The sequence below is a fragment of the Bombus pyrosoma genome, linkage group LG1 (genome assembly GCF_014825855.1).
Source record: "Bombus pyrosoma isolate SC7728 linkage group LG1, ASM1482585v1, whole genome shotgun sequence".
NCBI classification, from domain to species: Eukaryota; Metazoa; Arthropoda; class Insecta; order Hymenoptera; family Apidae; genus Bombus; species Bombus pyrosoma.
The window spans coordinates 6,647,771-6,669,577 of NC_057770.1; the positions used below are offsets into that span (position 1 = coordinate 6,647,771).

General features: G+C 34.4%; 2 protein-coding genes across 4 annotated transcripts in view; both read right to left on the reverse strand.

Moving 5' to 3' along the window:
* Positions 1 to 21,807, reverse strand: part of LOC122575367 (laminin subunit alpha-1) — a 199,790-nt gene that overhangs the window by 81,264 nt on the left and 96,719 nt on the right. The window lies entirely within an intron of this gene.
* On the reverse strand, positions 11,063 to 16,046 carry LOC122576698. The gene is made up of 2 exons (XM_043747403.1): positions 15,906 to 16,046; positions 11,063 to 15,370 (listed from the first exon to the last, which is right to left on the reverse strand). The coding sequence occupies exon 2, from the start codon at positions 15,186 to 15,188 to the stop codon at positions 13,254 to 13,256; it is 1,935 nt and encodes a 644-aa protein (XP_043603338.1). The 5' UTR covers positions 15,189 to 15,370; positions 15,906 to 16,046; the 3' UTR covers positions 11,063 to 13,253.

A 21,807-nucleotide genomic window follows, 5' to 3' on the forward strand; every position in this document is an offset into this window, starting at 1 on the left:
TGTTCTATTTGCAGCAAAAAAATAAAAAAAAAAAATAAAGATAATAATACTATAGGAGAAATATAAATGCAAAAAGATCTATTTCTCTATGACTTCTCTTTGTTGATAATTGCAACGCTCACTTTCCATAAATGGATATATATCTTTTCTATGTATACCGCATAGTGCATGGCATTGAATTATGTTAACCGAACAAAATGTCCGCAAAGTGTCAATTTCCGATATATCACGCGAAACATCTTCCAAACAAATATGTCGGAGATGAATCATGTAGTCCTTTGAACCGTGTTCAGATATTTTCAATTACGTTTCACGTATCTATGTAACAGCCGCGAAATTGAAGCTTGTTGAGCAGAAAGCATTTGCTCGACAAGCTTGGCTATTAATCTCGATCGTTGCGAAACGATTGATTCAAGATCAATCGGTATTGTCTCTTGTTCTGTAAGCGAGCGGTATCTCGCTCCTCTGTACCAGCAATGGCTCGTAGTAGCACTTAGTAAGTGGGTGGTACCCGAGTAATCTTGTTCTCATACATAAAACATACAGAGCAGCATTATATGTTGCCCTGCCTTCTTCTGAGTTATCGTCGAATGTGATTCGCGGTCACTGCTTTGCCTGATCCGCAGACGTCTCTGCTCTATCAGCGAGCGGTTCGGCGTGTTTCAATTACTGCAAAGCGCAAACTATGACTCGAAATGGAGAGTAATGCTTGGTACAAGCTACATGCTTATTCCAATTCTTCAGACTGTTGCGATATATTGTCGTTGCAATAAATTTGTACAGACGATACATAACGTTCATATTCACATGTCGGTGGAATTTTGTGTTTTCGTTAAAAATATACGATTTGTAACAATCGTTTCCCGGAGATAGAATTAATAATCTGCTACCGAGATAATATATATAGTTTATAAAATTATATATATTAAACTTGTGCGTTATTTATTATGTATCGTCGTATTATGAGAGGAACAGGGAGGGAATCGAAATGAAAATACTTACGAATGTGTGAAGGAATCCGGCAATCGTTGGAACGAACATTTATTATAGTTATTCTAGTTGCTTTAAAAAAATTTTTTTAAAATATCTTAATTGTAGCGTGTCATGGCGGAGGAGATTTCTAAAGTTTAATTTCCGAATCATGATCTTCAAATAAATATAATAATTTCAAATTTTATTTTATTTTAAGTTTTATTAGATTATATCGTTTTGAGATGAAAATACAAAAACCAAACCCATATAGCGTCTCCACGTTGCAAGATAACCCGGTATCGGACAAAGAAGAAGAAAAGAGCTGATGCAGCTATCCTCGTGATGCAGACATCTGCATATTATGCCCATATATTTACCGATATTTTAAATAGCGGAACGCAACCTATTATGGTGCTGACAGATTTGCACCAAGAAGCGATCCGTGAAAAGGGGCAGAAAGGACAAAATGATTACCGAGAACAGTGGCAATCAACCTTTCTTCCTTCTTCGTTCCTGTCCATGTATTATGAACAAGGTCTAACGCGGGAGTACAGGATACGAGTGATTAACGAGGTTTATCTTCGAAAATTGACATGACCAAATTCTACGTCGTCAGCACGAAATGGTTGAATATACAGGGTGTCTTGGAACGAGCGTGAAAAGTTTTAAATTATTCAGGAAGTAATTCCAAATAAAAATGTCATAGGAACGCACGAAGCTTGATAATTAATTCTGATTAATTATTAGGCGGGCGGACGATCGAAATTTTGCAATTCACGCGGAATAACAATCCTAAACACACAACAAAAATTTGTGAAGCTACTTGCGAGCCATTGGAAACATTTAGAATAGATTAGCAGAAACGTCGAGAAGTTTACTCGAAACCTATATCTCACTTCTACAGTCGTCTAACGAAATGATCTAAGCGGATGTCGATTAAAGTAGAAATTTTATTACGTATGATCAAAAATTTGTATAATCCATGATTCCAAACGAGATGACAGCTTCCGATATTTTTAATTACTTTATAGTAACTTTTCGAGCTTATTTTATTCTTTGGAAGCGTCGTGATATCTAAAAGTCAAACGGTTTGAACTTCAAATCGAATCTTCGCGTATTATAAAATATAATGTCTCCAAGGATAGGGTATCAACAAATCTATTATATAAAATAGAGTTGCTTAACACAATTAAACTATCAAGTATCGCGGGGGAAAACTAATCGGTAAAATAAAACAGAATCACTACATGTGTATTACACAATATTTGCATCGAGTATTTAAATTCTATTATTAATTTCATTTGAATTCAACAAGCTTTTAATAAAATCTGCATTTTACGTTATACGTAATTTCCAATCTGCGAAACTACTTCTCAGCATTCTAACCACGATTACCTTAACCACACCCAACATACGTCGACCCGCGTTCAGATTATTAAAAGGCTTCGATGAATTCCCGCGGTTGCGTCGATATTTTTAATCAATATCGATCACAGCCGGGTTAATTACAAGGGTGTAACGATGCAACGCGGGGAAAACGATGGGCACGCGAGCGAGTAATAAATAAAACAGCCGGATGAATGAAAGCCAGTGATTTGAGTGCCACTGAGATGCACTCGGATAAGATTCGACCGATGAACGGTCCATTTGTAAGTGGAATGTTATTAAGGCCGAAACGGTATACAGGTATTAAGCAGTGATATACAATTATTGCCACGTATCGATAATTATTGATTTGATGGAGACCAGCTACCCACGTAGCGCTCGATCCCGTGCCACCATGAAAATATGATCGTTTCAAGCTCGCCTAGACACCGTGCAAGCAGCACGTTCCACGTGGGTGGATTGAATCGCTGGACGATGATATTGCGATCGGCGTAGGCAGCAGGGCGCAATTATAGACGTAGATGTGCAAACAATGTATACAGAGAATACATCATCGAACAACGCGGCTTCCTCTTCATTAAGAAACTGTTTCTTCTTCTTTTCTTCCCTCCAGCTCTCTTTTTAAGCTCTCCTGTCGATTTACAACTCGATGATTCGCGGAAAATGATTTGCGAGAAGAATAGCGTGTTGGAAATGGCGAGCAGAGTTACGTGTGAGTCTTCACAGAGAGCTTTTATCATATATATATATATATTACTGGAAGCAGTTTGTGTCTCATATGGTAGCTCTTTGTTTGAGTCGAATGGCAGAACGAGCTTGATATTGAATATCATTTGTATTTTTATATTTTATGCGTATTTGTATCTTTAGTATCTCTTTGTAATTATTCTTTTTTTTTGCACGCAGTACAGTATCGTTTTTCATATTATTTCATTGCTGATCTAAATTAACGAAGATATATTTTCATGAAGCTAACCCTCCATCAGCAACCTTATTTTTACTGACGTCGCGTTGTCTGCATACTGGGTCGTTTAAGTTCATGCAGGTTTTTTTAGGTTTCTGTGTTTCAAAAAATCCATCAAAATTCTTGAATACCCTTTCAAGCTTCCAGAATATCATCCAACAGTTTTTATCGTTACATGTTACCCTGATTCTTTGAAGCAAAGCAAAATTGAAATAAAAATATGGGAAAAATGAAACATTACATAAAATTACTGTTCGGAAACGATGCAGTATGCAGGTGGAGGGTTAGTAAAGCACATATCATTATCTCTGTGAATGAAAAGTTATTCGTGGAACTTTGACAAGGAATATGTCGCTAGCATGTTACATAAGGGGAATTTACGACTCGAGTAATATCTACCTGCAGCAAAATATTCATTTATGCAGAAAGTTAAAAACACAATGTTTTTCTTGGGATTTACTAGAGACACTTTCTCGAATGTCGCGATTGAAGTCTTTGGGAGAAACAAAGTCTTATGATGTTGAAATCGTGCTTACAACACGATGTAGTGACCTTTTCACTCGATAAGACATGAACGTTTAACGCGTAAAATTGAAACAGGTAAAAACTAAATTGAGAATGTCATTGCGAGCGACACACTTTCTCATCTTGTTTCTAAGCAGCTGTCATATGTGAAATGTCAAAAGAAAGAATGGCAGTGGAAATACAACATGGAAATGGAAAATATGAATGACATAAAAGAAATTAATTTTCACGAAGAATTATTTTTTCCGTTATTATTTATTTAAACTGAAGCATCACACCAGAAACCTAAATAACGAACACTTCGTTCTTTCCGTTTCCCAAAACTAATTTTCATAATGTTCATTTTTATAATTAATAAATTTAACATTCGCATGATTGAAATTGAAGTTAAATTAACTTTCAGATTTATTTGATACCCAGTATGTAAAAGTCATAATACTCCAACATGCATCTATTCAAGTGCTTACAAACATCGTAAATCTCTCCTGATAAACATAAAAATTCATTTGTAGCGTCATTATTTACAAAAGATAAGATTCCAATTTTTCTCCTCAAATCAATTCTAACTTGAACTTTGTACCCTATCGATTCTCTACAGTTTCCGTTTCATCAAGTTTTCGAGAAACGTGGTCGCGACACTGTATAACATCTACAAATTGTGCAGATTAACCGACATAAGCCAGTTTAAATATTCTGTGTGGAAACCGCTTAAATCTTTTGCGGTACGGGTAACCAATCTCTACCATACGAATATAATTTGCATATCATATTATCGATCGGAGTAAATCATTGCAGGTCGGCAGGCCAGTAGACCTGCCGGAAGAGAAGCTGATATTCCTCGATAACATTGATTTCTGATTATTCTCTCTTTAATTACGTCATTCATCTCAGCTACGAAAACAGCTAATTAAGAGCAAAAACTTTCGTACGACGGTCAATAGATATACCTCAGGCAGAAATGCATCTTTGACGAGAAGTTCTTGAAGAAAGGAAGGAAATATATTTATTAACCATGCTTACTATCTTAGGCACCAAATTATTTTGGCGATGAATTTCTCTTTGTTTTTCTACTGCTGTGAATTGGTGGCGATCACTACGGTTATCGAGTATTGAACTACTGCTGGTGTTCTTGCTGGTTATAATCTATCCGTAACCGAAAATTTCCACAGAACAAGCAAACAAAGGACTATTTACTATAGTATATTTCAATATTATGTTCAAAAGCGGATTGGTACGGTTCGCTGTCAGTTTCAACTCCACGTGATTTACGATATAGTTGAGTTGACCAGTAGACGAACTATAGAAATAATAATCGTAGTCAATACAGGTCGTACTTTAATTTGAATACCTTTAGTATTGTATAACTCCATCCAGTTAACATAATCCAGTAACTTTAAACTACAGTCTACAATTAATGGCAATTAATTACAATGTAGTGTAAGTATTTGAAAGAATCTTATCGAGCGATACAACAAGCTACGTACAAGGTGAGGGCGAATAACACGTACAAACTGTGCTCGAGGTGATTTCTTATGAAGAAATGAAAACAAAATATGGAATAAAATTTTTCCATTTAAATTTAGTTTTCGATTTTCAAGAAAATCGAGTTTGAAAATTTATCAAATATGCTTGAACATGGTTAAGGATTTTTCGGAATTTTTTCGGGAACAAAGCGTCTGTGGAAAAAGTTTAATTCTGCATTTTCGACTTGTTTTCATACCTAGAATGACCTACTGTCGATTATTCATTCCTATCTAGTACGCAGTTAGCCATGTTCAAGTGTACTTGATAAATCTTTAAACTCGATTTTCGTTAACTGTCTTAAATAAAAAAATTTTTTTTTATATTGTTCTTATTTTTTTCATATGAAATCACCTCGTGCTCGCTTATACGTGTTGTAATGGCTGTACATAGACATAGATCTATCGTTACGTTACCTAAAATATTTTTAAAATACCATTTCCGCAATCTGCAAAAGTCAACTCCCGAACGATTTTTACTCGAACAAAAATACACGCGACTTTCGATACATCTCCGACCCATTTCCTCTAAATTCTATTTCAATTTTCTAACGCACGTTCCGTATCTTTCTTACGTGTTCCGCCATGTAACTCTTACCTAAGGCCTCGTGATATCGTTCAGCACGTGGCCATTCTATTTTAAAACAACCGCGTAAACGACTCTCGGCAGTCTGATCCTAACATCGTTCTTGTAAATCACTTTATTTGCCGTGGCACGTTCAAGAGCGCCATTATCATTCGCAGTTTTACTCGTTCTTTGTGCCATATCGGCACGCCCTTGAGCACACTTGTGAATTTCGCCTCTCGTTGGGGAAAACAGACGTTGTATACAGAATACGGCCGAATAACATGTAAAAACGGACATGACGTGATTGCTTATATAAAATTCAACAAATAATGGAATATGTATATATGTTTATTTATTTATATTTTATTATTTCTCATATATATGTAAATTCTATAGAATTCAAACTACCCGCCAATCGACATTTTTACTTCGTTTCACCGGCAGCCATTTTGTTGCATAGATTATATCACGAGAAAATGGCGGAAATTTAGGATTTAGAAAATAGATTCTGGATTTTCCAAGTAAAATTTGTAGGACATCTGTAATTAACTGTCATTGTATTTATTTTAATTTATTCCAAAAATAAACTCGATTTTCCAGAACCGATCGTCTGATTTACGCAAAGGATTTACGTTATTACATATAATATATATATATATATATATATATATATATATATATGTATATATATATATATTATATATATATAAGAAATAATAAAATTTGTTTAAACAAATTCTTACTCTTTTCAAATTTTTCCAATTTTTTCACAGGACGCTTTGTTTCCGAGAAAAATAAATTTGAAAATTTATCATACGCATGTACACACGATGACTTGGATGGAAAAACTGTATTCTACATTTCCGACCTATTTTCTCACATGCAGAATGTCCTACTGTCGATTATTTAGTTTTGTTCAGTGCGCAATTAGCCATGTCCAAGTATACTTGCTAAAATTTCGAATTCAATTTTCTCGAAAATTAAACCGAGGATGAACAATTGTATTTTACATTTTTTTCTTATTTTTCCACAAGAACGCCGTGTTTGCTTTTGCATGTTAGTCGGCTAATGTGCGGGTAGTCCAGGCTATCGTTGAAAAATATTTCCAACGACACATTACCATGTCAATTCCTTCTTCTACGTTGGCATGTGCAAGCACAAAGGAAAAACAAATATGTTGGTTACAGCTAGGTATAAATTATATTACCATTTAATAGCATTGTTTTGGCTATACGCATATTCTCATTTCCCTGGCGTTTTGAAAATAGGAAAGAAAGGAACTGCTATTATTATGGACAGCTGTTAATTCGACGTTGTTTTACATAATTCTACCAAGAATTATGTAAAAAGGACTAGTTAGACATAATATTTTACTATTTTATATCGTATATATATCGCATAAAGGTGCTGCTCATGAAACTTTATGCTTGGTCTATAATTATTAGACATCGTTCACTTTTTTGCCACTGCGAAATGTGCAATAAATGCTGTCACCATATACATTTTTCCTCCGTTTTCAGAGATTACTCTTCAACATTCTGAACCTCTAATGTTATTCTAATGATGTTATATACATATACATATACATATATGTACATATTTCCTTTGGAATAGCATTAGAGGTTCAGAATGTTGATGAGTGATCTCTTATGATGATACACAGGAACATATATATGTATATTTCTACACATAAATAAATAAATAAATAAATAAGTGTATCTGTTGATTACTTGTGAATCGTTTTTCTTTTATAGGAATATCGTATAACAAAACAAAAGAGATCATGCAAAATCTGAAATGAGAATGTCACCGGACTCTACTTGACACTTTATTACTCTGGTCGCATGTGTATATAATTACTCGTCAAAGTTTTATGAAGGTTCTGGGAAGATGACCGGTGGTTTGTACCGAAAATATTATGAAAAGCGTAGAGAATCGGAAACTTATAACCTATAGAATATATAACTTAGCTAAACATAATTACAATTAAAGTGAAACTTTAGTCAAGTGACCACATACTTTTATTTGAGACATAAAGTGCACTACTGTTCTGTTATTGTATTTACCATTGCTCATAGTAGGTACTGTATAGTACAATATCTACAGTACTTATCTACCTTTTTATCACCAAGTGGAAATATCTCGTTCCCAAATATAAATAGAACATGATAGCGCACATTTTAATAGTTTTACTATTTTTTCAAGAGCGATCTCATTCGAACGATCATCTATTAATTCGAAGTAATCAATATCTTGTACGATCATCCGTTACTCTCTCAAGAATAAACGGTAGGGAAATAGGATTAGTCCTCGTTAACCGGCAATTGATCAAAGAGCAATTAACCAAAGGATCGAACATGGCTCGCTGGCACGTGCTCTTGCGAACGTCAAAAGCATCAAAACAGATTTCCAATCGGCCGCGTGTAGCTCGCGTATTTGCATCGAAATGGTCTATCACGGGCGGCGTGCAAAATAAAATTCGCGGACTCGTGCAGCATTAAATCATTTCGCTGGATGCTCTGCCATGGATGTATAATGGATCTGATAGCGGCGGTCGCCACACGCTCGTCTGCTCTCGTTGCTACCGGGGACAGTGGCAAACGAATAAACGACTCGCAGCCTTCCAGTCTGTCAAGAGAAAAGAGAAAAGAGTGGAAATCTCGACATTCCCCGGCTACTTGATATACGCGTTTAGCCCCGAGCTGGGGTCGCATTACGTGGTTCGCCTGCGACGATCAGGTACGTTCTAAGTACCTGAACGCGTGTTTTGTCTCTTCAACATTAATGTAGACTTAGATTAACTATCGACTTATCGTCGACGGCGAAAATTAAAGTTAAAAATTAAAATTATATCAATTATATATCTAAATTATATCTAATTATGAGTTGGTTATCGCATGTAATAAGATTCTGTACGTTCCATCAGCAGACATATTTTATTATGGTCTTTTAACAATACTTGAAAAATTTCTGAAATATTTATTAATAGATCGTGGATATTTGGATCAACTCATAGCTTTATGAGGATATTTAAAGAAATGGAATCTCAAAAGCTTGTTACATTCATTTAACAGTATAATCGTTCTTTGAGTATTTTACATATTTATACGTTGTTATGTGGAATTTTGTAAATGTTTGCATCTTTAAATTTCTCGTATACGCATAAACATCTATTTATTAATATATTTATTAAATAAAGTTTGTAATTTTTGTTAATAAAAAATTCAGCAGGAAAATTCGTTTCCTATATTTACGTAAAAATAAATAGAAGTATTTGACCGATAGAAAAATATTTTTCTCGTATAGTTTACATATATTATCCAGTACACAAACTTCTGTTTGAAGGAACACTGTACAGTTTGCGTATGAATCATCGATGACCTCGTGAAACAAACGACTCTTTCTGGAAGTAAACATTTCGAAACGAAAGGAGGAGTTTAAAATTGTAGTAGTCTATTTGAGCTTTCTGAAGAATCTAACTTTTTCTGTATCTTATACGTATATACTGTGGATCAAAAGAAAACAAATGGTTTTTCCTGAAATATTTAATCAGCAGTTAATAGAATTTTTCAAAGAGCGATATACAAGTGGAACGAAACGAGGAAGACAACAAGTTTATAAACAAGTATACGAAAATACATCGCTAAAAATGTAAGAAACGTCCCTTGTTTATCTAAGAAAAATGAGAAAGAAGGTTATCTTCCAAACAACATTCTCCACGTGTCATAAATATTATCTTGTATTCCCTCGGTTTCAAACAAATCTTTGAACGTCCGATCAAAAAGATCGCGCTCCAACTAGCGTTCGCTAGTTTAAAAAAACATACACATCACAAAGACAGGGCTAGAAGGAAGAAAAACTAAGAGATTCGATCCGGTTGAAAAGTTAGTCGAAAGTCGTTCGTCTCAACAACACCCGTGGCGCTGGCAGTTAAAAGTCGGCCACTAAAAACCAGATTCCATGCCACTGTGTATACGCTATGCGTACCACCCTCTCGCGAGAGCTCGAGCTCTGGCGCTCGCCGCCTCCGCGTAGGTGGAATTATTTTCTAGTAACGCGTACCACGTTACCACCCTGTAAATTAACCATCGGCTGGATCGTGTGGGCGTCGTCAATCGCATTATTATAGCACGCGGTAGTAAATTTAGCGAAATCACGCGGTCTAACGTTACAGATTCGACTACGTTACTATCGTTTTTAACTTTTGACCAACCAATCACTGTTCTTCGATTACTACGACTACTACCAAATATCTATGAACTTATATCTTTACAAACATTTACATAATCTTTTAACGAATAAATTGTTTTCAGAAAAGAAACGTAAAAAGAATGTTTAAACTCCCGGAATGTTTTTATTTGAGCAGATGACACTCACAAATCTGGAATAATAAAATTAATTGATGACTGGAGAAAGAAAAGAGAGAAGAGAGAAATAAAGCTTTCTAAAATAGACAAAACGAGCATAGATAAGTCAGAATATGAATTCCGCCGCGAGGCTTCGCTTCCATTATCGAGCGTTCCAAAACAATGCACTCAGGATATCTTGTGGCAAATTACCACAGCATCCAGCTCGATCTAAACGACGATGGGTAGAGTGGAAGTGCACAGGGCATAAATCGCAGCTTATACATAGGTCAGAGTATAAATCGTGCGGTTCAGGCGCGAAAGCACCGGCCGGAGATATGGAGGGGCTGTACCGCGTTCTATGGGAGTATTTCGAAATTCTCCCAACTCGCTGAAACAATGTAATAAGAATCCTGTCAAAGTATAGAGGAAACGCGGACATGAAATCTAGTGGACAATGGAACGATCGATAAATGTTCTAGATTAAGCAAATCATAGACGTACGTAAGTACGTATTTACATTTTTATTTTTGTTGCTTTGTGTAATCAGTTGGTAAGCTTCATAGGATAAAGGATGGAAGTATGATTTATATTTGGAAATTTGATATAATCATAATTTTAGAAGTTTGAGTTATGAAAATTTCAGCAATTTTGAAACTATAATTTATTATACATAAATTAAATCAATAATATAACCGACTATGAAAGTGCATATCAAAATTCTACAAATTCTCCAGGCTATCCTTCATAATTACGTAACTCGTACTTTATATGTCGTGACTGAACGATACAACTGAGCGAATTGTACTTGTTCAACCATCTTTTTTTTTTTAGATTTAGAGGCTGAGTTTCATTTATGAGGCGGTATTGACGCTGGGGTATCAGTTTCCGATGTTCTACGCGAAAAACTTGCGTTCTACCTGGTATCGACGATTTGACCTCTCGACTCGGCGCGTAAGTTGGCGCACTGGAGGCGAGAATTTATAAACCTGCAACTCGAGTCGAGCTCCTACCGTACTTTGCGGCGAACAACACACGTGTACTCTGTGTTCGGAAAACACGAACCCTTTCATTACGATGATTCGAATCAAATCAAAACAAATTCAGTCGAATGAAATCGCGATCGTATCTGTCAGACTCTGACTTTTTTTTTATTAATATAAACGCAGTGTGTATGATTTAGCATTTGGACATTTCATATATTTCTCAATCTGATAAATGTAATAATCATAGGTTCGTGAATTAACATCACGAGTGTACCTCCAGCGAGTGTTACTATAAACAGCTGTTTCCCAAACGATGAGACAGCGAAAAAATTTATTGAAATAGACAGCTAAGCCACGATCGTGTCATGCGGGTATTGCGAATCCATTCTGCATCGATTTCATGGTTCGACGATAGTTGTATCATGTTGAATTCGAGTATGTTTATTAAATAGGGTATGAAGGACTAGGAATGGTTAATTTTTTTAATTAATCTGTAACTGGCAATATTTGATATGTGCCAGTGGCTATAAAAGCGTGTGAATATCATTGTATTTACGATAAGATTTATATACTAATTAATGAAGTCCAAGTAAGTATGTTGAATATCGAATCGTTTAATAGCATGTTAAACACTTGAAAATACATAAAACGAAAGATAATACATTACTGTCTATTAAATTCTAAACTCCTGTTTAACAAATAACTTAATAAAACTAATGTACAATAGATAGAATATGCATATAGCATATATATTTTGAATATTTATTAAAAAATGGATTTCTTTGAAAAATATACATAAAATAAAAGTATTAGCAATAGAAATGGCTTTGAATTACTGAAAAATGAGAGTCTAAAACTGCTAAAAGCTGCTAAGCGTAGTCCATTAAATACATGTTATAAAATGCTATAAAATATTCTGCACGTGTTCCCGAATGTACAGTCTCTTCCTTTCAACCATTAAACTTTTACATTTTGTAAGTCCAAGTCTATCTTTTACTTCAAACGAGAGCACTGAGCACAATGCGTACTGCAGAAAACACATACTGCATTCCATTCATTATTTATATTCTCATGATTTCCTGAAACGTTTCATTTCCTTCTTCCTACCACTGACTTACAAAATGAATTCACAGCCGTTGACTGTCGCTGTGAAATACAATCATACCTTTTAAGATGTCACCGTAAGTGGTTATTCCCGAGGTGAAACACGGTAGAGCAAGGTCGTGTTGCAATTTACAAGGAAGAAATGCGGAGACTGCATAAAATCTGTATTATCAGTGAGTCATGTCTCTATCTTTTAGATTCGTTATGGTTTAAACAACACGCTGCATGCCTTTGCATCTATTTTCTATTTCCTATTTATTCGCTACAGTAAATGCTACGTGTAAACAAGATTCGTTTTCTCCGTCAGAAAAAATCAGTTATCTTCTAGGACTTAAGAAATAATAAAGCTGAGATCTTTTTAAACAATTGCATACTGAGATTTCCTTTCGTGCTTCTTAAATCTAACATTAAAAGGAAATATAATGTTTGTGGAAGTAATAGAATATTTTCCATATATATACGAATTATGAAATACACAATTCTATAAATATATTACGATTCTTTGATAGTATTTCTTTATTAATTGTAATTTCCATTTTGTAGTTTTAAATACCAGCGTTTTAGCTATTCCTATTAAAAATATATACTCCATACTTAATTTAGAGATCACTGCATTAAGGAAGAAATTTAAGAAGAATCGTGACTTTAATGGGGAATGTATAGTTGATGTTTATTCCGATAATAAAGCATATTGCTCTCCACAGTACCTTGACATCGTTCTGTATCAAATTACTTCCACCACGTAATGATTAAAAATATTAATTCATTGATTATTAATAGGCTCACTTATTAGTAACTTTATTATTTCTGGCTTATTAGTCTGTGATATATGTACCACCTAATACTACTTAAAAATTTGATAATTATATATTCATATTACTACTATCCCATATAACTTATGTTCATCATCTCATTAGTTAGATCTACATTGTCTAATAAATTCATAAATATTTCATAATTTTCCATATTTTCATCTGTACCATAGCAAAATATATATTCTTTTAATTTATCTTTTATTTCATCAAGGTTCTTTAAAGGTTTGATCCAAAAATCGATATAGTTATTAAATATAATAATTACTTCGTAGAATGTTGGTATATCGTTGTCAGTTATGCTTTTATTTGCCCCTGCTATAAAACCAGCACAACATGCTATACCCTCATTTGATAACATAAATTGTCTAATAAACTTTGTCCTTTCTGCCTCTTCATCGAAAGCCCATTTAATAAATTTCTCTGCTATATCTATATAATTCCGCATTACGTTGCATTTACATTTTTTAGATATTTTCCTATTTACTACTATTTGCTTTAACTTTTGTATTTCCTCTTTTGATAATAAACACCAATCTAAAAAATACTCAATTGTTTCAAAATAATTATTTTCTATAAATAACTCACAAAGTATTTCTTCTAATCGGTCATTTACTAACTTCTGTTTTTTAAACCATACTATCTCTTCTTCTGAGTGTAAAAACCAGTTTAAAAACTTATGGGACTTCCTTCGTGCTATCTCTACATCTTCTTTTTCTACTGCCCATAGTTTATAAATATAATCATATGAAGATTTATTGTTTTTAAAACTATCCTTACAAACTTGTCTTGCTTTTTCTGTAGAAAATTTCCAATCTAGCAACTTATCTGCTAATTCGTATTGATCCTCTTCTATAAAATTTAGACAAAGCCCTACATGATTTATCTTACTCTTAAGCTCTTCCTTCTCTTCTATGGAATCAGATTGCCAATCTAATAATTTATCTGCCAAATCATATTGGTCTTCATTTATGAAATAATCCCAGATATCAATGGTTTGTTTAAAAAGCTTCTTCTCTTTTTCAGAAACTAATATTTTCTCTATGAATTGATTTAATAATTCATATTGTCCTATCCTTATTAGCTGTCCTATCCTTGTACATATTATATATCCAGATTCTAATAATTTTTTTCTCCATTGTGTCATCTCTGGAGCATTAATTATTAACTTTATGCTTGATAAGTGCCAAATCTCTAATAAATCCTGTATGAGATCTAAATGTGGATCTGTCTCAGCTATCTTTGATTTTAAGCATGCAGGGATTTTATGCCATACTTCATGTAGTATCATCCCATACTTACTATTTTCTATTACATAACCTAAATTGTAATCTCTTTTCATGCAAGATGTAATCACATATAACAAATTTAAACCTGTATAGCCATTATCTTGCGCTTTCAAAGCTGCCTCTAATTCGTCTAATATTTGTCCAAGAAAATCTTGCCATGGCCACATGGATGATATCATTTTTAAAATGTTACATACATATATATCATCCTCAAATGAATCATATACAATACAAGCTATAGTTTTTCTCTTATAGCCTGCTCTCACTTGATTTATAAGAAATATACATATTTCTACACACTTTTCTTTTTTATGATAAGATTCCCCAATTGTTGTATAATCAGGAATATTGCTAGTAACAGATATTTGTATACCACTAACTACATTTCTGTTTCTTTCTTCCTCATTTAACTTATCCCAAAAATATTCTACAGCCTTGCTATATCCTCCATAGACCGACAATCTAAACATATTCTCTTCTATTGAATGATATTTATTATATAAATAATTATGTATATATGTCCTTCCTGTATGTATTGATGTTTCAAGATATCTAATAAATAGCGATAAATTTCCATCCCTACAATATTGCCAATATGCTAATATAAGACGCTTATATTCTGTATATTTATTTTCATAATATTTATTTTGCATCTCTCTTGGTATTTGTTCCCATAAATTATTGATATTTTCTTCTAAAGCATACTCACATGCCATATCATAAACTGTAGCAATATTTAGTCTTGGGTTATCTGTCCAAAATGATTTCAATATCTTTACCTCATCTACTGATCCATAATGAGTCCAATATATTTTCTCAATATAGTTAATCGCTGATTCTTTTTTACCATATTCAATATTCTTACGAATATACTCATACCAGTTAAATATCTTCTCACCTATACATTTTATTATGTGAGTTAATTCGATCTTCAATATTGAATGTAATGTATTTAACTCTATCTGTTTTAATATTGATTTTGTTATATCATGCCACTTCTTCTCATTACTATGATTCTCATACTCTTTATACTCAAATTTAAAAAATTTTTGTATTTTATTTTTGACATGTGATTGTTCCCATAGCGATATTGCCATACTAATCATCGCCATATGTTGTAAATTTAGTTCAAACTTAAAATACTTTGGCATAGGAAGTTCCATTTCTTGTATTATTAATTACTGACGTTATGCAGTGATTAAGAAATAAGCAAATTACCTCTCATATATTTTAAATTTTGATAAGTGATCAGATTACCTCTTACTAAAAGCTTGTATTTTATAGCAAAGTTATTAACGTACGTTTCAATGTTAAGTTTTGTTAGCTTATAATAATCTATCAATGCAGAAAAAACATGGCTACACATAACCTTAGTTGTAGCTTCCGTTCAGTTAGAATTTTGTTTACTTAATGTGTGATATTCTTCAACATACCATTGTTTTTTTTTTTTTTTTGGAATTGATAAATGGATCTTCTAATTTCAAATCGTTAATAATCAAGTATAATATACCAGAGTGGGGAGATCCAGAATGCATTATTAAAGAAGCCAGTGAAACACTAATAATAAGTATTCCTCATCGTGATTGTCAAAGACATCGCCTAAACTCTGATGGTAGGAGAAACATGCGAATATATGACAAGAGGGGAAATATCGAATCGTGCGGAGAAATGTACCGCGAACGGTACGGGGCCCCTCCACGGTAAACATACATTGCCGGCTATAAGTAAAGACTAGCACACTTATTAATATTTATATTTATATTAATATTTAATATAAAATACATGCTTTCCATTGCTTTACTTTCTAGTTATTTTATCATAAATGTATTATCCCATTTATATCAAATATGCGTTGTAACGAAAAACAGCAAATAAAGTAAAATTTGTTAGAATTATCTAATAAATATGACAAGTGGATATACTAATACTTATGTTCGGTAATGTAACTAAATTTTTTTTTTTTTTTTTTTACATAATATAAAAATTGCTGACGGAAAATGCAATTTAAAAAAAGAAGACACACAATTTCGTTTTGCTGATCTAAAGTAAGTTGTAAAGGGACTTCTTTTATAGTAGATATTTAAAAATTACATATACGTACAGAGTAGAAATTCAGAAGAAACATTTCTAAAAACAAAAACTATTTTTGAATCATATTTCATGTTGTCAATTGAAATTTTATTGGCGAATTTAAATAACTTCCATTTGTCTATTACATAGGCATTTAAATGATTTTTCTCATCGAAGAGAAACTATTACACTTGCTTTAAATGAAAAACAATTATATAAAGTATAGATAATACTACTATTAACATCTTTTCCAAACATCTACAAATTATTAATTTCATATTTTATGTAACAGCTGCGAGGTGGTTTAATGTTTTAATACGATTACTCTGCTCGCCAGTTGTAGAATAAATGACGCGTGGCGAAAGCTACAGCGCCAATTATCCTACGTTCATAGGATAGATTTTCTTGATCCAACCACAGGATACATTTCACGAGTACATACATATATACTTTTACTATTTCAGTTAAACGGAGTATCAATTTTCTCTGATGTCGAACGCTTGCATGATAATCATTGTAACCTTTTAATTGAAAGTGAACAATCTTCGTGAAAAGTTTCGATCTTCGTCTTAGCTTGTATGAAACTTATTTGTCATTCTTAATTAATCCCGTTGTATCTCCGATAAAAAAGAACTTTTTTCCCAATCGGAACATCTACTCTTAAGCAACGTTGCACATCCAACGTTACCAATGAGGAAAGTAATCGCGGTTATTGTTCGCTGATCACGAAGGCCTGATTAAGTACGATGCATTTGTTAAATCTCGTCATTCATTACGATCAACAGCGCTGCAAGTTGGCAAGTCGATAACAAATTGAATTAGCTCTTGAATCGATATCCTCTGCCAGCAGTGGATGTGCCACGATCTGTTACTCGGATTGCTCGCTTTATCGTGTTAACTGCTAAAGCTGCTATGGTTAATGAGAGATAGCTCTGATAGGCTAATAGTCAACCGGCTCTCTGCTGTTCGAGTTAATAATTCAAGCTGAGCTGTGTCAATTGGTTTTGCTCGTAAACTACGGATCGGCAACTTGTTTAGAGGACCCTGAAGGGGTCAAAGATACCGATCTAACGTTCGTCCACCGACGCAGAAATGTAAACGAATGATTTTTAGATAGTCTGTGAGCTTGGGTATGAAGAAATATGAAGTGAGGTGAGTTGTGAAAGTAGAAGAAAAGAGAGGTGTATACGTCATACGTTAATGAAGAATCTATGTGCAACTAGGTAGAGATTTAATTGCTAGTGCGGAGTGAAATGTTTGAAACTGTTTGTAGAATTTTATAGTAGCATTAGAAGCCAAAGCCTCGTTCGTATTAGACAAATTACTTGAACTTTAGCCATGTGAGTTCGAGTAATCTGATTATTATTATTAATTTCAAGAGGAAATAAGACGAGAGTAGTTGCGTGTGTATATAAAATGTTAATTATAATTATAAACACAGCTGAAAGGTTATACATACGAAATGTGACTAAATATAAAATTATCATGTATCACAGTTTCTTCAGAAATACAGAAATACAATGACGAAACTTCCATTTTGAACGTTCTAACGAAAGTATCACAAATCGAAATCCTAAGATTAAGAGTGCTAAAATAACAAAGAAAGATCAAGATAATTACGTTCGTTATTGTACCCTTGGCCCATTTTTAAGCAACGACTTCTAAAGGCATTAAAAAATAGAACACGACTAGTCCAGGAACAATTTGCTCAAGAACAAACCACTACAATCCTCTAACTATCGCGCAACAAATCGCAGATCGGCTCGAACAGTTTTCTCCGGGGATTAATACGCGACAAACGAAGCAATCGTTGCCGTTGCGTGTACCGATGAATGGAATGCCATGTGTTCGAGATAAAACGAAGCGGATGTCCCTCTCAAGTAAGCTCGGAGCGTGTGTAGTGCTCGTAGCCGCGCGTACACGCGGCAGGAGCAAAACGAGGCAACGGCAGCATCGCCTTTTACTCGAGATCAACGTCCAGTTTATGGAAATTGCCGGGATGTACAGAAATTGATTGGCTACAAGATCGCGGTATGCGGGGGACCACCCGCAGGTGCTAGAATGGCTTTTAGTCGTGCTTACACGCATGAAATCAGCATACGTACGCCTATCTCTGAAGGAGACTAGAAGCTACTTGGAGAAACGTGGCCGATCAATGGACGCAACGAGGGAGATATCCAAGGGGAACTAGGGGCAACTATCGGAATCCTTTGATCTTTCGAGCAGCTGCACACGCCGAGGGTGTATTCTTCGGGTTGTGAGGTGCTTTCGCAAGTTTGCGCGAGACGCAGGGGATCGAAGATGCCATGTACGAGGACTGAGTCATGCGATGGTTTCGCAGAGGATGAGCACAGATGGAAAAGAATAATTCTGTTGATTTTCAGACATGCTATGGTATTGTTAGAATTGAATATATTTGTTGTATCGGAGTTGCTGGTTGCTCTTAGTATTGTAATTTTTGTATAGTTATACGATAGTTTTGTTGGAGATCGCTAGAAGAGGCTAAGATGATCCTGTCGATTTTCAGAGACGCTATGGTATTGTTGGGATTGAGTATATTAATGTAATTATAATATGGTAATGTAATTTTTCTATAGGTCCATCTTTATTGCTGCAAGAGGTACGTAGGTTTTGCTTACCAACGTTTGTAAAGAACTTTGAGTTCCTCGAGTAACATAATTTCTGCCGTCAATAATCATTGTCCTGGATAACTGGAATTTCCGAAACTACGATTGCAGCTTGAAAGCTTGAAGAAATAAGGAAACTATGCACCACTGGTGAAATCGTTCCACATAATACGAAACACGTTGATAGTTAATACGACAGTAAACGGCAATGAAGAAATCTTTCTCATTTCAATCCTGAAAATGATTTTACGGATATATCTCACGGGAGATAATTTTCATACATCCAAAGAGAAACATAAAATGGAACAAAACCATACATAGCTTAGATACGTGTATACGGTAATAGAATTAGAAACGGTCTATAACAGAGCGATATAACGATTTAGATAAACCGTGAATGGTGTTTTAATCCATCCTTAACTAATTGCCAACGAACAGCGTCTAACGGCAGAATATTTTCGCTAACAAATTAAGCTAGAGATGTTACGAGATCTCTCTACTCGGTATCATTCGATGTTTCCGCTTAATCAAAAGGCTAATGGGCGTGTATAATTATCGTGGAATGTTATCGACGCACTATTTCTTTCTCTTTGTCGAAGCTTTTTTCCACCATTTAATTATTATAGCCTAGGAGCCGCGAAGTGGAAACCAGTAGGGTGTGTAGACGAGTATATTGGATAATTGCGAAAGTAATAGGTCTTATATTTTACAGAAACAAGATAAACCGATCGCTTTTAAAGCGTTTCTTCATTTATATAATATCATCATGATAATCGTATTTCGTTGTAAATTATTGAGGTTTTAAAAAGTTTTGTATAATACACATGATATATTGATGAAAATTTTCAACAACGAGCGTTCATATACTTCGTTAAGTCACTGTGTATTAAGTGTTCTGATAAGGAGTTACTAAATATCTAAATTTAATTCAAATTATCCTACGGAATGATCGTGCGAATCATTTGTTTATAATTAAAACACAAAATTTCCGTTTCTTACGCGTTCAATTTATATTTATTTTACGTGAATTAAAATTCGAAGAGAACAAACAAATTTAATTTCTTTTGTTATTTTAGCGATTCCAGAGGACTTGACAATCGGTTTGAAGTTTGAAGTCGAATGATCAACAGCACATAAAGAGGGGTAGCACGAAATTTTAATTTCAAATTCCGCTTATCTGCCTCTAATGCAAATTTAAAAAGAACTTGAGGTTAGTTTGTTTCTTACAGGTTCGTCGACATAAAAAACGTTCCACCCAATGAATTTGTACCAGTTATGATAATGCGTTTTTTGCCCGGCCGAGCGAGTAATTTTTGAATCTCAGTTGACATGTTTCGCGACTTCGTGACTCATATGTATTTACATATTTATCGAACAAAAAATAATCAAACACGTGTAACAAAAATCTCAGATAATTAGATTCAATTAATCATCGTCTACCAATTATTTTCTAATATCAACGACATAAAAAAAGAAGAACCTCTGATAAATCTCCACGTTAACTATATACATAGAGAGAACATAACTTCTCAGGGATCTAGGCAACGCGATCTCTTAATGAAATCTTCGTACCATTGGAATTTAATCAACGCCAGATACGCGGAATATTATAAACAAAAAGATGAAGTCAATTTCGCGCGTGATTTGCCTGCTGGATATGTACATATCGTTTTCGTAGGAACTCCGTGATTTTCATTAGCCGCTGAAAATATCGCCGCCATATGATTTCTCGCTGTTTTACGCGACTCCTCACAGCTATAAATAAGTCATCGAATAAATAGCGATTCGTAATTAATCCGATTGGATTGCCAGGGTTCAACGAGCCATCTGTAAATTAACCGTCGTTTTAAGGAATGAAAATCCTTCGCGTTGCATCGATATCTGCGTCTTTGTTTCTCTGTCCCGTGGCTCTAACTTCTCGCCTAATCGTTTACGAAGATTACAGGAGTTCCGGGAGATTTCATGAATGAAATCTCGCAATCGTCTGACACTAGCCGATAGATTAACGTTATTTGCCTCGGCTCTCATACCAGGAATCCTGAACACGTTGCGCGGCCAGGTGTTGAGTCGCAACAGTTTCTACCGGGTGTTTCAAAACGCTCTGTTAATTACGTAATCGGGCTCTGTCACGCCACATAAATCCGAGCCTTTGCCGTCAGATAAATCAGACAAGTCAAAGAATCACGGGGACAAAACTCGACAAAGCGTAATCTTTGCCGGTGCATGTTCCATCGTGTGTAGTGTTTTCACTAGGGTGCTCGATCGCAGTGGATGAGGTTACGAGTCGCGTAGACGATACAGGAGACCACCGATCTTCCTTCGATAGAATAGAACGATATTTATCGAATATACATCTAACTCACGGAAACTAAAAATTCTCCTAAACAGTTTACGTCGTTCGAGTTACACATATTTGAATCGACGCTTTCACCAACCTAATTGACGAATCTATTCATTATTCTAAAATACGTGTGCAAACGAACAAAGTCAGAAAGTCTGACTGCAGAAAAATTTGGGACGAACAATTGCAAGGAGGCAAGCGCAAAAAGAATGTTCTTGTAACGAAACAAATTACGTATTTATTGTTTGTTAACCCGATACAAGGAAAAAAACAGGACTCGCTTACAGATTACAACGG

Coding starts and splice junctions, on each gene's coding strand:
- LOC122576698 (XM_043747403.1), bottom strand. CDS start 15,188: ATGGCATGTGAGTATGCTTTAGAAGAAAATATCAATAATTTATGGGAA.